Source organism: Somniosus microcephalus, chromosome 5 (genome assembly GCF_052327205.1).
Source record: "Somniosus microcephalus isolate GS21.2 chromosome 5, FLI_Smic_1.0, whole genome shotgun sequence".
NCBI lineage: Eukaryota > Metazoa > Chordata > Chondrichthyes > Squaliformes > Somniosidae > Somniosus > Somniosus microcephalus.
In genome coordinates this window covers 34,275,821-34,292,077 of record NC_140991.1, presented here as the reverse complement: position 1 = coordinate 34,292,077, position 16,257 = coordinate 34,275,821, and the positions used below count along the sequence as shown (strand labels likewise).

The following is a 16,257-nucleotide window of genomic DNA, read 5'->3' as shown; positions in this document are numbered from 1 at the left end:
GTACAATATCCTCTTCCAAGGATAGAAGACATCTTCACCTCACTGTCTGGAGGGAAGCGTTTTACAAAAATTGACCTAGCACAAGCATATTTGCAGATGGAGGTTGAAGAGTCCTCTAGGAAGTATCTCACGATAAACACTCACAAAGGTCTTTACCAGTATCATCGATTGGTATTCGGAGTAGCATCGGCTCCGGCGATATGGCAAAGAGCGATGGAACAAGTCCTGCAAGGGATTCCGGGGACTCAGTGTTACTTGGACGACATCCTTGTGACAGGTGAAGATGACAGTGAACACCTTAACAACCTAGAACAGGTGCTCACTCGACTACGGGAACATGGGCTGCGAGCCAACCGCCCCAAGTGCGAATTTTTAAAGAAATAGATATCGTATTGTGGCCACGTGATTGATGAAGAGGGGTTACATAAGTCCCCTGACAAAATTGAAGCGGTTGTTAAGGCCCCAGCGCCTGAAAATGTGTCGCAACTGAGGTCATTCCTCGGATTGGTGAATTACTACCATAAGTTTTTGCCGAATTTGTCGACAATTCTGCACCCACTGAACGCCCTGCTACGAATGGGGGTAGCATGGAAATGGAGCGATGATTGTAAGCGGGTCTTTCAGAAGAGTAAGGACTTAATCACTTCAAGGGAAGTATTGGCTCACTACAACCCAGCACTGCCGATCAGACTGGCGTGTGATGCGTCTCCCTACGGCATTGGGGCGGTACTGTCACATAAATTCCTTGATGGTTTAGAGAGGCCGAAAGCTTTTGCGTCACGCTCGTTAACTTCTGCCGAGCGTAACTACGCCCAGATTTACAGAGAGGCCCTCAGCCTAGTGTGGGGGGTGAAGAAGTTCAATCACTACCTGCACGGTCAAAAATTTACCCTACTAACCTCTTGTCTCCATTTTCAACCCTCAGAAGGGCGTACCGATAATGACAGCACAACGGCTGCAGAGGTGGTCCCTTTTCCTAGGGGCACACCAATATGACATCGAGTACAAAGGAACTAAACAGCATGGGAATGCTGATGGATTGTCATGCCTACCATTGCCGATGGTGGAAGAAGAAGACCTTGCAGTGGATCCAATGGAGTTATTCCACTCGACCATAGTCGAATGTCTCCCTGTGATGAATGCAAACATAGAAAAGGAAACACGCAATGACCCGACACTATCACGGGTCTATGATTTAACGGTGAAGGGATGGCCAGCACATGGCGAACCACTGCTGCCAGCATTCTCGCCGAGAAGAGAACAGCTGTCAGTGTGCAGAGGAACCTTGATGTGTGGATCCAGAGTAGTAATTCCACCTAAGTTGACGGATAGAGTGCTCAATGAGCTTCATGAGGGTCATCTGGGTGGGGTAAAAATGAAGAACTTAGCCAGAGCGTTTGTGTGGTGGCCGGGAATCGATAGAGAAATCGAAGAGATGACCAAGAGCTGTGCAGGATGCCAGAAGGTCCAAAACGCCCCACCACAAGCTCCTCTGCATCCATGGGAGTGGCCCTCATCTCCATGGCAAAGGGTGCACATTGATTTTGCTGGTCCCTTCATGGACTCGATGTTTTTAATTGCGGTGGATGCACATTCAAAGTGGCCAGAGGTAATAAAAATGTCCTCAACCACCACGGAAAAAACTATCACAGTTTTACGAACCATATTCGCCAGGAATGGGCTGCCTGAACAGATTTGCTCTGACAATGGACCACAGTTTGTGTCTGAAGAGTTCCGGAGGTTCTTAAAGAACATATGGTGTTAAGCATTACACATCTGCCCCATATCATCCAGCCACTAATGGATTGGCCGAGAGGTTTGTCCAAACATTCAAGAAGGCTATCAAGGCAATGTGTAATGAAGATATACCCCTACAACACAAGGTGGACAACTTCTTGTTTGCCTACCGGAATGCGACACATGCGGTTACCAACCAAACTCCAGCCATGATGTTCTTCAATCGAAGACTACGATGCCGCTTGGATTTGGTTAAGCCAAACGTCCGAAGAGATGTGGAGAACAGGCAGTTTCAGAATATGAATGAAAGGCCGACCAGGAGTTTTAAGATAGGTCAACCAGTTTTGGCCCGGGACTACCGCACTGAGAAATGGCAGCCAGGAACGATTTGTACACGGCAAGGACCTCTCATGTATACCGTGGACGTTGGGTAGAGCATTGTAAGATGCCATGCTGACCAGATTCTAGAGTCACTGGAAAACGTCAACTCCACACCACGATCTGATACACCTGGTAATGAAATCGACGTTCCAATTGCAGCTACCGCAGAACCGGTAATATTGGAAGCAGATGAACCAAACAACGACATTGATCCCGACTCAACATTGCCAGAAGAACCTGATATCCCAAAGAGGCATTATCCAGACAGAATCAGGAAGCCTCCTCAAAGACTGAACTTATAATTGCTTAAACTTAACCAATGTATCTAGCAACCGTAATTGTGATTGTAATTAGTTATCATTTAGTTGTTAAATGAATGTTATGTACAGTTTATCTAAAAGGGGAGGAATTGTTGTGTATGTACCTTTAAGAGAATAACTGGTCTCAGACTGCAGTACCGGCAGTGACCACCCCTGTATAAAAGGCGCTAGTGAGCCTCTATTGTTTCACTTTCACTATTGACTTCCATCAGTAAAGACTTGTTTTGTTCAACTCCTGCTGTCCGTGTCTCAATCATTCACGGACGTAATAAAGTGGGTCTAAAGCCACCTGGCGCCCGGGCGCGGCACTGTCCATGCCTCCCGCTAAATTCCGCGGGACGCTAGTGGTGGCGCTAGCCGTTAGCGCTGCGCTGCTACCAATGATGTCATCGGTGTGCGCAGCACCCCGCTGACGCCCCGGCCGCGATATTTGGAAGCGCTCCCTGATTTACCGCTGGACGCTATGTCCGACCGGTTCAAGGGGGCCTACCTGCGGCCGGGGAGGCGCAAATTAAAGGTTGTTGGCCACCTGCCAGCACCTGACTGCGCTCCCATCCCTGGCCTCCTGAACCCCCCCCCCACCCCGCGGAGTGCCGGCTGCATTCCAAGAGCCCGGCACATCTCCTCGGTGCCGGGCTCTTTTGCCTGCACTCGCGATCCTCGGGAGCCCAGCTGGGCCCCAGATCATGCTGCACAAGGCCCCTCCCCTTTTAGAAGGGGAGGAAGGCCTGCAATACCGCAGCGCGACATGCCGCAGTGTGTGGCGCAGCGGCACGTTGCACCATGATATTCAGTCGCAGCGCCCCAAGAGGGATGCGGGGCGCCTCCAGTAGCGCCATGCTTCCCTTTGGGGCGCTACCACTCAATTTCCGGTGGGCGGCCGCGAATGCTTCCGGGGCGCTACTTTTAGCACCCTGGCGAGGCTGGTGCCCCAAACGGGGCTATACTCAATTTCTCCCCCTGACAGTCTTACTTCTAACATGAGTCCTTCTCCACAGACTCAGTTAGAAATCTCTCCTGCACAGTAAGCTGAAGGCTGTCACTTTTGACATGTCGCAGCCATTCTGCTTTCTGTGCCGGTGAGATGAGGGACTCCCGAGACCTAAAGGAAGGAAGGCTGTAAAGGTATGAAAAGGTCATTTAAACTTCTTTACACACTTTAGACACACCAAACACACTTACCATTGCACTCATGCACACATCACTCACCTGAACACCGACATCTCGACCCCTCCAAGTCCATCAACCCGACAGCCCGCCTCGCAAACTTGCCGTGGTTTGGAGCCATCGGGAATCCCACACTTCAACCTTAAAAATAGGGATTAGGCTAAAAACTGCCTGTTAACTACCTGTTAACAGGCAGTTAACTGGCACTAATCCCCTTCCCGCCTCGGGGAGGCGGGTCCCAGTGCAGGGCGGGTACCCGCCTCCTTTGAAACTGGCATGGAGCTGGGTTGGGGGCGGGATGGTGTCAGGACCCCCGATTTCGGGATTTTAACCCCCCGCATGCCTCCAATCCCGCCTCCACGGCCCAATGAAAATCCTGCCCGATGTGTGGCTGAGCCGTCTAGACCAGGAGGCTCCAGGTTTGACGCCCCACTCTGTGATGAATTAGCCGACTTCTGTTGCCCATTCAGCTGCATTTCTACCTTCATCTGTCGATCCGCCGCTGCTTTCTGTCTCTCCTCCTCCTCCTCCTCTTCTTGTGCTGGCAGTTTGTATTTCAAGTGCTGTTCTCTAAATTTGCGCTGTTTCTTTCAAATCTAGAAATGGCTGCTGTGACACTTTTCTTTAAAGGCGCAAGTGCGTGTAGTTCCGTTGGAAACACGCTGCGGAATTCGCAATTTCTTGCCGACGAATTTGGTTGGGCTTGCCACAGGAATTGGCTTTGAGGTGTCGGATAATTCGAGGGATCCTGGCTATACACAAGGAAGTAGAACTAAAAATGTTGGCGGTACTCCAAGTGCAAAAGCACAGGGTCCCGGTGACATGCCTCATGAAGTGCTGAGAAAAGTCAGAAAAGAAATAGAAGAGGCTCTGACCACAATCTTTAATTATAGACACTGGAGGATTGTTAATGTAACACCTCTGCTACTATAGACTAGTCAGCCTGACGTCAGTAGTGGGTAAGATTGTGGAGTTTATTAAAATTCAACTTAAAATTAATTGTGACTTAGACAGACATGGGTAATTAAAGACAACTTGTAGGGATCTGCAAGTCATATGTGGTAATAGAGATCTTTCAGAAAATAACAGGGAAGGAAGGAAGGCAAGAGAGAGGGAAGGAAGGAGGGAGGGAGGGAAGGAAGGATGGGTGGAATTGCAATTGTATAGCATTTTTAACGTGCTCTAGATGTCCCAAAGTGCTTCACAACCAATGAAGTACTTTTGAAGTGTAATCACTGTTGTAATGTAGGGAAGGAAAATATATTGGATATGGATTTTCTAAAGGCATTGAATAACGTGCCATACATGAGGTTTCTTGATCAAATTAATTTTTCAACAAATTTAAGGTGCAAGGGGAACATGGGAGCATGGATAGGAAGTTGGCTAAAGGATAGGAAATAGAGAGTAGTGTTTAATGGATGTTTTTTGAACTTGAGGTACTTAGGGGTCCATCTTATCTGTAATGCACTGCCCGAACGGATGGTGGAAGCAGATTCAATAACAACTTTCAAAAGGGGATTGGTTAAATACTTGAAGGGAGAAATTGACAGGGCTATGGGGAAAGAGCAGGGAAGTGGAACTATTTGGACAGCTCTTTCAAAGAGCCGGCACAGGCTCGATGGGCTGAATGGCCTCCTTCTGTGCTGTGTGATTCTATGATTCTTTGATTCTAACATCTGGTACCCTTCTGTAAATATCATTCTTTGTCCCTTCAGCTCAGAAAGCCTCATTACAATGCAGAATAACTGATAATTGGGAGCGAATACGCGTAAATAATCTGATTGAGTGTTCAGATTGTGCAGTGAACCATGAGTAAGAAGGCCAAGTGCTCAATCACCATCTGAAAACCCATTCATACTCTGGATGCTTTATTGATTTTTGGGTTTGTTTTTGAGCTAGGTCCAGATGTGGGTGTGACGAACAGTGAGCTCAGTGTCATTGACGTGACCTCCAGACTGAACCACTGCCAGTTTTATCACCTCTCTTCCCCTCCGAACGGTGCAGACTCAGGTTGGGGGAGGGTTATAGATCCCTGGATGCCAGCTGCCCTTTGGTAGCGTCAGTGATATTACTCTCACCCCCCAACGTCAGAAGGTTGAGGCGTGCAATCGAGCTTGCGAGTCCGGCGCCATACTGAGGGAGTGCTGCATTGTTGGTGGCGCTGCCCTTCCGATGAAGGTTGTCACTTTAATGATGGTGTAAAACGGCTGATAGCGGATGGCATGTCCATTATGCCACCCGCCCGATTTTCCTTCCCACCACGGGTATAACGGGCGGCTGATCCGATAACACCCTTTAAAACACCATCGCCAGTAGTTAAAATGACCTCCAAGATGTCCGTTCCCATGGGTCAGGTAGATGATAAAGAGCCCATGATACTATTTAAAGGGTTCTCTTGGTGTCCAGGTTTACTATTCCTTCCGCCACAATAACTACTCATTCATTTCACTACCGTTCATGGGATTTTACAATTTGAAATGGCTGCTGTGTTTGTCTATATAAGTCACTGCACTTCAAAGTAATTGTCTATGAAGGGCTTTGTGACATTTTTGAGAGATGCGGTCAATTGTTATATATTAACAGTCGTTTCACTTTCATCCTGTTCCCTTCCTTTCCCTTTCCGCAATTGGCCATTTTTTCCATTGGTGGGCATAGCCAGTGAGTATTGACAGGAGAACATTACAGTGGACCCAAGACCTGCCTCACCCAAACACTGGCACACATGCACCTTCAGCGGGGGCCATTGAACAGCACCAGGAGTAACAATCCTGACTGACTTTTTCTTCTTCTCCATCCAAAGGGTGCGGGGTGGGGGGGGGGCGGGAGCTGCTCAGAGTGAGACTAACGGACAGCACAGAACGGGAGGAGAAGCCTGAACCTGGAAGCTTACTGATGTCAGTGGCTCTGGACCACACCAGGTGGTGCACTTACCCACTAAGCCATCGGGGGCGCAATTGCCTGTTATTTAATGGAATGAGCTCCGTTTTAACGAGGCGCCTCTGTTCAATAAATTGCGACTTCCGACAGATAATTCTGCAAGCGGGCAAAATAAAAAAAAGTAGAGAGAGGGAAACAGACCATTCTGTTGTTTTATTTCTTACCTGCCTGGACAGCCAGCTTTCACTCTCATCTTCATGTTTCTGTAACAGTAAATAACAGTGAGGTAAGGTGTCCATGTCAGTACAGCACATAGGGGCAGTTCAATGCCATTTAATCAGCCCCACTCCACAGACTTGAGCATAAAAATCTAGGCTGGCGCTCCAGTGCAGTGCTGAGGGAGTGCTGCACTGTCGGACGTGCCGCCTTTCGGACGAGACGCTAAACCGAGGCTCCGCCTGCTCTCTCAGGTAGACGGAAAAGATCCCGCGGCACTATTTCGAAGAAGAGCAGGGGAGTTATCCCCGGTGTGCTGGCCAATAATTATCCCTCAATCAACATCACTAAAAACAGATTACCTGGTCCTCATCACATTGCTGTTTATGGTAAATTGCTGAGCGCAATTTGGCTGCCACGTTTCCCACAATACAACAGTGACTGCACCTGAAAAGTACTTAATTGGCTGTAAAGCGCTGTGGGTCTTCCTGAGTTTGTGAAAGGCGCTATGTAAATGCAAGTCTTTCTTCCTTTCTTTTTAACCGTTTAACAAATAACCACAGGAAGAATATTCTGGAATGACCCGCGTGCTGATTCCCTCCCCACCCCCCCAAACCTTCCCAGCCCATGGGAAAACACCAGGCCTCGAGTTGGTTTCCACTCCCCCCTCACAGCTCGAACTAAAATTATCCATGACAACCAGTTTCCAGGCGGTCACTTCTAACGTGTAAGCCTCCCATACAGTGCCCCGATTTTAACTCCAGGTGGATTTCCAGCTCAAGCCCAGGTTAAAATTACAGCCGGGTCTCAATGATGTCATCGGGCCCCGACATGGATATGTAAAGAAGGACCCTGTTGGCTCCGTGCGGGTATCCTTGCTGCCTGCTCAGGAGAGCAGGCTAAAATGGCAGATGTTGCGATCATGGCAGCTTTCGGACAGGTAAGTGCCGGGGCGATTTTTAACTGCCCATCCGCCTGGTTTCTGCTGAACGAATAGGGTTTAAAATCGCGCCCCCCCCTCCCTCCCCGTGAGTACTCTATTCCACCATGGTGTGAATCCTCACCAAGCTCGATCCTGTGCTCATTATCAACACATAGGGACTTTCCAGCGGGAGCTAGTGGACAGTAACTGGAGTGGGATTTCCTACCCCTCCTTAGCCCAGGGGGTGCTGAGTCCAATCATAGTGCCACTATCATGACCCAGCCTGAAACCGGCTAACTCAGCACAAACCAGGGATTGAACCTGGGATCTTTCCTGTTCTGTGTAGGTGTGTGTCTGAGCCATGCAGACCAGAAGGGCAGCTGCGGCCTTGTGTTCCAATTTGCAGCTCCTTAGCAGAGAAGCCTTACCAACGTTGTACAGAGAATCGGTGATGTCATTATTTTCTTGCCTGATTTAAGGGCTCAGTTATTGCTCACTGGATGTGCCAGTACCTTTGTGCAAATGCCCGTCGTGGCCTCACATAAAGTCAGGATGGAAATGTTCTGGGCTCTGTTCAGCCAGTTCACTGCCAGTTTGGTGCTGCTTGCCCACGTCACCATGGTAACATAATATTCCCTGAAAAGATAAAAGAAAAACCATTTTTGCAGTCAAGACACTGATGAAGAACCTGCGCTCTATTATATCACTTGTCCCGCCTATCTCCAAAGACCACCTTTACATCAAACAGCCTTCACCCCTCAGCTGCCTGAATTCTTACTGTCGCTGAAACAACATTCTCATACTGGTCCCATTCAATGATATTATATTATCAGATTGCCTTGGACCATGCTTTGAATGCACTGATAACGCAGTAACTTTGCTGCTTTAAGCGAAGCTGACTGTTTACTTATTGCGTTGTAATGTTTGTGTCCGACTAAATTGACCTATTTAGCACTCCCAGAAAGGTCGTAGGGTTCGAGGCCCACATCAAGGGTCAGATTTTCAGTGTGCCGTGAGGCGGGCTTTCAGGCGTGCGGGGGGCAAAAATCCCGAATTCGGGGGTCCCGACACCATCCCGCCCAAAACCCGCCTCCACGTAAGTTTCAAGGGAGGCGGGTACCCGCCCCGCACTGGGACCCGCCGACCCGAGGCGGGAAGGGATTAGTGCCAATTAACTGCCTGTTAACAGGTAGTTAACAGGCAGCTTTTAGCCTAATCCCTATTTTGAGGGGTGTCGTGTGGGATTCCCGATGGCTCCAAACCACGCCAGGTTAGAGCAAGTGGGCCGTCGGGTTGAAGGACTTGGAGGGGTCGCGATGTCGGTGTTCAGGTGAGTGATGGGTGCATGAGTGCAAAGGTAAGTGTGTTTGGTGTGTCTAAAGTGTGTAAAGAAGTTTAAATTACCTAGGCGTCGGGAGTCCATCACTCAGCCGGAACTGAAAGCTGAATGGCTGTGATATGTCAAAAGTGACAGGCTTCAGCTTTCAGTGCCGGTGAGAGTTCTAACTGAGTCTGCGTAGAAGGACTCAGGTTAGAAGTCAGACTGTCAGTGTTTGACAGCTTCAAACAGCTGTGAAACACTTATATTTCATCTGTCAAGAACTCTTGACAGATGAAATTTCAGTCTGTGACGTCACCTGTTGCCGGGTGGCCCTTAATTGGCCTGCTGAGCCCGCTGGGCGGGCTCAACAAGGTCAATCAAGGGAAAATCGCGTCGATTGGCCGGACGTCGATGGAGGCGGGACTAAAACCCGAAAGTTGTAGTCCCGCCTCCTTCCCGACTGCTGAACGAAAATCCAGCCCCAAGCGTTTAATCTGGCCTGACACAGCCCAGGCGAAAGGAAAAGCAATTTAGGAAGTGTTGCGTTGTTGGAGGTGCTGTCTTTCAGATGAGGCATTAATCGAGGCCACGGTTGCCCGTTTCAGGTGATGTTTAAAGATCCCATGGTACTATTTGAAGAGGAGCAGGGAGTTCTCTCAGTGTCCTGCTCAATATTTATCATCAATCAACGGCAATGGGAAACAAAACAGATTAAATGACTATTCATCTCATTTGCTGCTTCTGAGACCTTGCTGTAAACAAATCACATACATAGAATTTTACAGCACAGAAACAGGTCAGTCGGCCCAACAAGTCCAGGCCAGTGTTTATGCGTCCTAGAATTCGTTCTGTAATTATATGGAGCTTTGGTGAGACCACACATAGAGTACTGTGTTGAAGGAGTGTATGTATAACTCGTGCGCTGTAAGACCAAGGGCTTTGGCGTGGAGTGCAAATGTTCAATACTACTGCAATGTACAAAACACCAAGACTAATATTATATAAAGTTTGCCTGTCACATATTGCATTCCAAGTGTTCATGTGTAATGACTTAGCATATCCACTTAAGGGTGGACTGAAGGAGTGTATGTATAACTTGTACCATTTTCTGGAGGTGCAGAGAGTGAAGAAACCGTATACAATCATGTATTTGTAATAAGGATGTGGACTCCATTTAAATATATGGTTTACTTGACCAAAAAACTACCCAGTAGGCAGTGGAAACTGTTGCAGCTAACAATGAGAAAAGCTTGTCCTTGGAGGCTTTAGCTGTTGATTAGATCTTATGCTCCTCTTTGAGATAAGTGCCTAGGAACCACAAAGGCCTATTCAATTTATAGGCTCTTCGATAAGAAAGCTATGGAACTCCAAAGTGTCCTTGATTATGTCTCTTACATTTAGTCACTGCTCTTGATTGAGTTTGCTAACACTGAATCCTGTGGGTATGTGTTGAAAGAAGATATGATTGTATTTGAAACCTTGATTCAAGAGTGGAACATCATGTTGAGTCTTGGTCAAAACCCTAATTGCCAAGTGGCCGACCAGGAACAACATCACATAAAGGACAGATAGATATCAGTCCGGTCACATGACTGGCCCAGGGGATATAAAGGACTGTGAGCAGCTGTACTGCATCTGGGTGGCTTGATTCCCCGCACAAAGATCTACAAGAGCTCAACCGAACTAATCAATCGTTTGGACTTGTACCAAGAAAGTGTATGTATTGCTTGCTTACTGTTGACTAATCAAGTAAAATAGTTGAACTAAGACTACCTGTTGTTGTGTCTTTCCTACAGGTCAACCCTTAAGCTTCTCAGTTGAAGAAGCAGAATCCTACAGTGTACAGTTTTGATCACCTTACCTATACTTGCCTTAGAGGGAGTGCAACGAATGTTCACTAGATTCCTGGGATGGGGGGGGGGATTATCCTAGAGTCATCTTTTGTTTCTTAACTTGTCCCATTACCATCTCCTTTTGCCTTGCACCATCATCCCTTTTGTCTCTTAATCTCTCCTGCCTTCCATCCTATCACAGACCTTCCCTTTTGTTCTTTCCTCCCCTCCCCCCTTTCCCTGCCCCCTACACTTGCTTAAAAACCTGTTCCATCTCCAGCTTTTTCCAGTTCTGACGAAAGGTCATCGACCTGACACGTTAACTCTGTTTCTCTCTCCACAGATGCTGCCTGACCTGCTGAGTATTTCCAGCATTTTCTGTTTTTATTTCAGATTTCCAGCATCCGCAGTATTTTGCTTTTGTTGTGGCCATTTATCTATGCTGTTTGTGGGATCTTGCTGTGTGAAAATGAGCTGCTGTGTTTTGCCTACCATACAAAAGTGACTACACTTCAAAGTATTGCTTTGGATGCAAAGCAATTTGGGACATGTTGAGAACATGAAAAGCATTGTATAAATGCAAGTCTTTTTTTCAATTGAAGGTGCACCTTCAATTATAGGTCAAATGGCCTTTTCTCTTCCTTTACTGTTCTTAATTGTAAATAACTTTTCTACTGGTTATCCTTGTAACAATAAAGCATTGGACCCTCCTCAGCGAGGCACGACTCCTCGGCCTAGGTCTGCGTGTCACCTGATCCCTTTTGTCTCTTAATCTCTCCTGCCTTCCATCCTAGGTCTGCGTGTCTTGGATCAGTTCCCATTGATGCCTCTGCAAGGGGCATCAGACCATGAGACAGTATTTTCAGCAGATCCATCACAATTCTTCTGAATTGCCCCCTATAGGCAGGTAGTGAGTGTAGTGATCAATAACATGTCATTCTATAGTGGACACTAGGTGGAGCCATAGAGCTGCGTAGAGCTGTATATAGCTGTATGTATAAGACTACACTACCCAGCTGTATATATATTAAGACTACATTACCCATGAGGCACTAGGCTACCCACAAGGCAACAGTCAAGATGGCAGCCTGCACACAGGAGCACACATGCTGCATCTCTACAGATACTGTACCTAGAGAACGTGTACTGAATAAATGACTAGCTAGAAGCTAGCTGTGTTCATAATAAGAACGTCTAGTTATTAATGAACATAAGAGTGAGGAGATACATATGGCAGTAATCCTGTCCTCCAGCTCACAGATGAATGTAACGCTTTTTTTTTGTGAAATGCCCCTAGGGACATACTGGGGGTGATTTTCATTCAGAAGTCGGGAAGGAGGCGGGACTACAACTTTCGAGGTTGTAGTCCCGCCTCCATCGAGATGCGGCCAATCCACGCGATTTTAACTTGATTGACTTTGTTGAGCCCGCCCAACGGGCTCAGTAGGCCAATTAAGGGCCACCCGGCAACAGGTGACGTCACAGACTGAAATTTCATCTGTCAAGACGTTTTGACAGATGAAATATCAGTGTTTCACAGCTGTTTGAAGCTGTCAAACACTGACAGTCTTACTTCTAACCTGAGTCCTTCTACACAGACTCAGTTAGAAATCTCACCAACACAGAAAGTTGCAGGCTGTCACTTTTGACAGATCGCAGCCATTCTGCTTTCTGTGCCGGTTAGATGATGGACTCCCGAATCAGCCATGATCTCATTGAATGGCGGAGCAGGTTCGAGGGGCCGAATGGCCTACTCCTGCTCCTATCTTCTATGTTTCTATGAAAACTAGAGGAAGGAAGGCTGTAAAGGTAAGTACAGGTAATTTAAACTTCTTTACACACTTTAGACACACCAAACACACTTACCTTTGCACTCATGCACACATCACTCACCTGAACACCGACATCTCGACCCCTCCAAGTCCATCAACCCGACGGCCCGACTCCTCTAACTTGGCGTGGTTTGGAGCCGTCGGGAATCCCACACTTCAAGCTTTAAAATAGGGATTAGGCTAAAAACTGCCTGTTAACTACCTGTTAACAGGCAGTTAATTGGCACTAAACCCTTCCCGCCTCGGGTAGGCGGGTCGCAGTGCGGGGCGGGTACCCGCCTCCTTTGAAACATACATGGAGGCGGGTTTGGGGGGGGGAATGGTGTCGGGACCCCCGAATTCGAGCCTTTAACCCCCCGCACGCCTCCAATCCCGACTCCACAGGTCAATGAAAATCGACCCCACTGTGTTTGCACGAGACATAAAATTCCTTCTTCAGTTCCAGCACTCAGATTGAATCCACAGAAGCTGTAGCTTCAAACATGTTTTGAAGGGCGGGGGGGCGGGTTGGGCGAGGGTAGGTCGCCAACTCTGGTTGGACCTATTCCTGGAGGTGTCATCACATGAGCTCCTGCCTCCAACCGCCCCACCCCCACACTCTCGCCACTGATCGCCCATCACGCCCATAGTCATGGCGCACCGCCTACCCACGCCAATTGGAAGACTCTTCATTACCCAATTGGATAATTTGTGACTGTCAGTCAAACAGCCTTTGTTGTTATGACTGATATTATTTAAACTAATAAAGAAAAGTGTTCAAAGAAAATTTTTAAAAACCCACATTTTTTTAATGCCCCTATGATTTTTTTTTCTCCCGGGTGTTGCTGGCAGCAGTGTCCTGGAGATTAATCTTCAGTTCCTGGAGACTCCAGGACAATCCTGGAGGATTGGCAATGCTCGGGGTGAGGCGCAAGGAAAATCTGTTGCTTTATTGGCCTATCCCTCACCTCAGTCACAACGTCGAGATGCGGCACGTGGAGGACGTCTTGCGGGGAAGACTTGCTCTGAATAACGTTTGCAGCGTAAAGATATTGGGGTGAATTTCCGTCTTCATCGCCTGGCCTATCGCCCGCCCTTTATTGAATTTCAACGGAATGAAAGTCAGTCGGGTTCAATAGTGGCGGGTGATCCTTACCGCCCAGGCAGTGAGGAAGGAAATCTACCCCACAGTTTTAGGGAGGTTTTTTACAATTTTGCTGGAAAGAGGGAACACGGGACAAATTCGTCTGTTTTTGAAGCCGTTAAAATAAGAGGAAAGCAACATCCTTTGTTTCAACCTAAGACACTCACAAATCCAAACATGGCCATGCAATGAGGCAGTAAAAATCGCAAAGACTAAAAGCAGAAGAGCTTAGAGCGGGTTTCTTGGCGAGGGGGTGGATTAAAATCCCTTTTGAAAAAAGATATCTTGACCTTCATGAAGGTGAAGAAAAGGTCAAAAGCCCGTTCAAGAAGAAAATAAAATGACGCTGAGACAATACATTGGGGATGCTGATGAGACTATCTTATATTGCAAAAGTCTAATTCCAGTTTATTGTTCCTGAAATGCAGTGAATCGTCCTCACTGATTAACTTCATTTTGTTAATACAGAACCACAACCATTAAAAGATGAAGTATTTCCACATCATTAAGAACGGATTCTGCATGGCTCCTAGTGCTTATGCTGGCACAATGCTCAATTCCCTCCATGGCCTCCCCCCTCCCTATCTCCGTAACCTCCTCCTGGCGACAACCCTCTGAAAACTCACGTTCTTCCAATTCTGGCCTCCTGTGCATTCCGACTTCAGCTGTCTAGATCCTAAACTCTGGAATTCCCTCCTTAAACCTTTCTATCTCTCTCTCTCTCTCCTCCTTTAAGACAGTTTTTAAAACCTACCTCTTTGACCTGTCCTAATGTCTCCTTCTTTGGCTTGGTGTCAATTTTTGGCTGATGATGCTTCTGTGAAGCACCTTGGGATGTTTTCCTATGTTAAAGGGGCTATATAACTGCAAGTTGTTCTAGTTTTGTTGTTATAACGGGGTACAGTAGCATTGTGCTTATGTTACTGGACTAGTAATCCAGAGGCCTAGACTAATGATCCGGAGGCGTGAGTTCAAATCCCACCACAGCAGCTGCGGAATTTAACTTCACTTAATTAAATAAAATCTTGAATAAAAAGCAAGTAATGGTGACCATGAAACTACTGGAATGTCGTAAAAACCCATCTGATTCACTAATGTCCTTTAGGGAAGGAAATCTGCCGTCCTTACCTGACTCCAGACCCACAGCCATGTGGTTGACTCTTAACTGCCCTCTGAAATGGCCTAGCAAGCCACTCAGTTGTAACAAACCACTACTAGAAACTACAATAAGACCTTCACCACAAGGATGTGAGGAACGTGGGCAGAAGACCTGCTCGCACCCATCTCCCCTGGCCGGCATTTGAGGTCACCTTAAATGGAATGGAAACCTGGCGGATTTGGGTTCTGTCCAAAAGCAATCTGTCCCCCCACCCCCACCATGGTGAGGAGATCCTTCCTCGTCCCCCCTGCCATGGTGAGGAGATCCTTCCTCTTTCCCCCCCCACCCCCATGTGAGGAGATCCTTCCTCTTCCCCCCTGCCCCATGGTGAGGAGATCCTTCCTCTTTCCCCCACTCGCCATGGTGTGGAGATACTTCCTATTACCCCCCCACCCCACCATGGTGAGGAGATCCTTCCTCTTCCCCCCCCCCATCCCCATGGTGAGGAGATCCTTCCTCTTTCCCCCACCCCCCTTGGTGAGGAGATCCTTCCTCTTCCCCCCCCCACCCCCATGGTGAGGAGATCCTTCCTCTTCCCCACCACCTCCCGCCATGGTGAGGAGATCCTTCCTCTTCCCCCCCCATGGTGAGGAGATCCTTCCTCTTCCTCCCCCCCCCATGGTGAGGAGATCCTTCCTCTTCCTCCCCCCCCCCCATGGTGAGGAGATCCTTCCTCTTTCCCCCCCACCCCTACGGTGAGGAGATCCTTCCTCTTCCCCACCACCCCCCGCCATGGTGAGGAGACCCTTCCCCCCCCCCCGCCCATGGTGAGGAGATCCTTCCTCTTCCTCCCCCCCCCATGATGAGGAGATCCTTCCTCTTTACCCCCCCCACCCCCATGGTGAGGAAATCCTTCCTCTTTCCCCCCCATGGTGAGGAGATCCTTCCTCTTTCCCCCCCCCCATGGTGAGGAGATCCTTCCTCTTTCCCCCCCCACCCCCATGGTGAGGAGATCCTTCCTCTTCCCCCCCCCACCCCCGCCATGGTGAGGAGATCCTTCCTCTTCCCCCCCCACCCCCATGGTGAGGAGATCCTTCCTCTTCCCCCCCCACCCCCATGGTGAGGAGATCCTTCCTCTTCCCCCCCCCATGGTGAGGAGATCCTTCCTCTTCCCCCCCCCATGGTGAGGAGATCCTTCCTCTCCCCCCCGCCATGGTGAGGAGATCCTTCCCCCCCCGCCCATGGTGAGGAGATCCTTCCTCTTCCCCCCCCCCCCCGCCATGGTGAGGAGCTCCTTCCTCTTCCTCCCCCCCCGCCCATAGTGAGGAGATCCTTCCTCTTCCCCCATCCCCCCCCATGGTGAGGAGATCCTTCCTCTTCCCCCCCCCATGGTGAGGTGATGCTTCCCCCCACCCCATGGTGAGGAGATC

The 16,257-nt window shown here is 48.6% G+C and overlaps 1 protein-coding gene across 1 annotated transcript in view; it reads right to left on the bottom strand.

The window, feature by feature from the left end:
• Positions 1–16,257, bottom strand: part of dpp6a (dipeptidyl-peptidase 6a) — a 690,808-nt gene that overhangs the window by 179,530 nt on the left and 495,021 nt on the right. Inside the window, exons 10-11 of the mRNA XM_085987517.1 lie at positions 8,133–8,256; positions 6,707–6,745 (exon numbers count right to left, since the gene is read on the bottom strand). Coding sequence (XP_085843643.1) covers positions 6,707–6,745; positions 8,133–8,256 — 163 coding nt within the window. The remainder of the gene's footprint in view (positions 1–6,706; positions 6,746–8,132; positions 8,257–16,257) is intronic.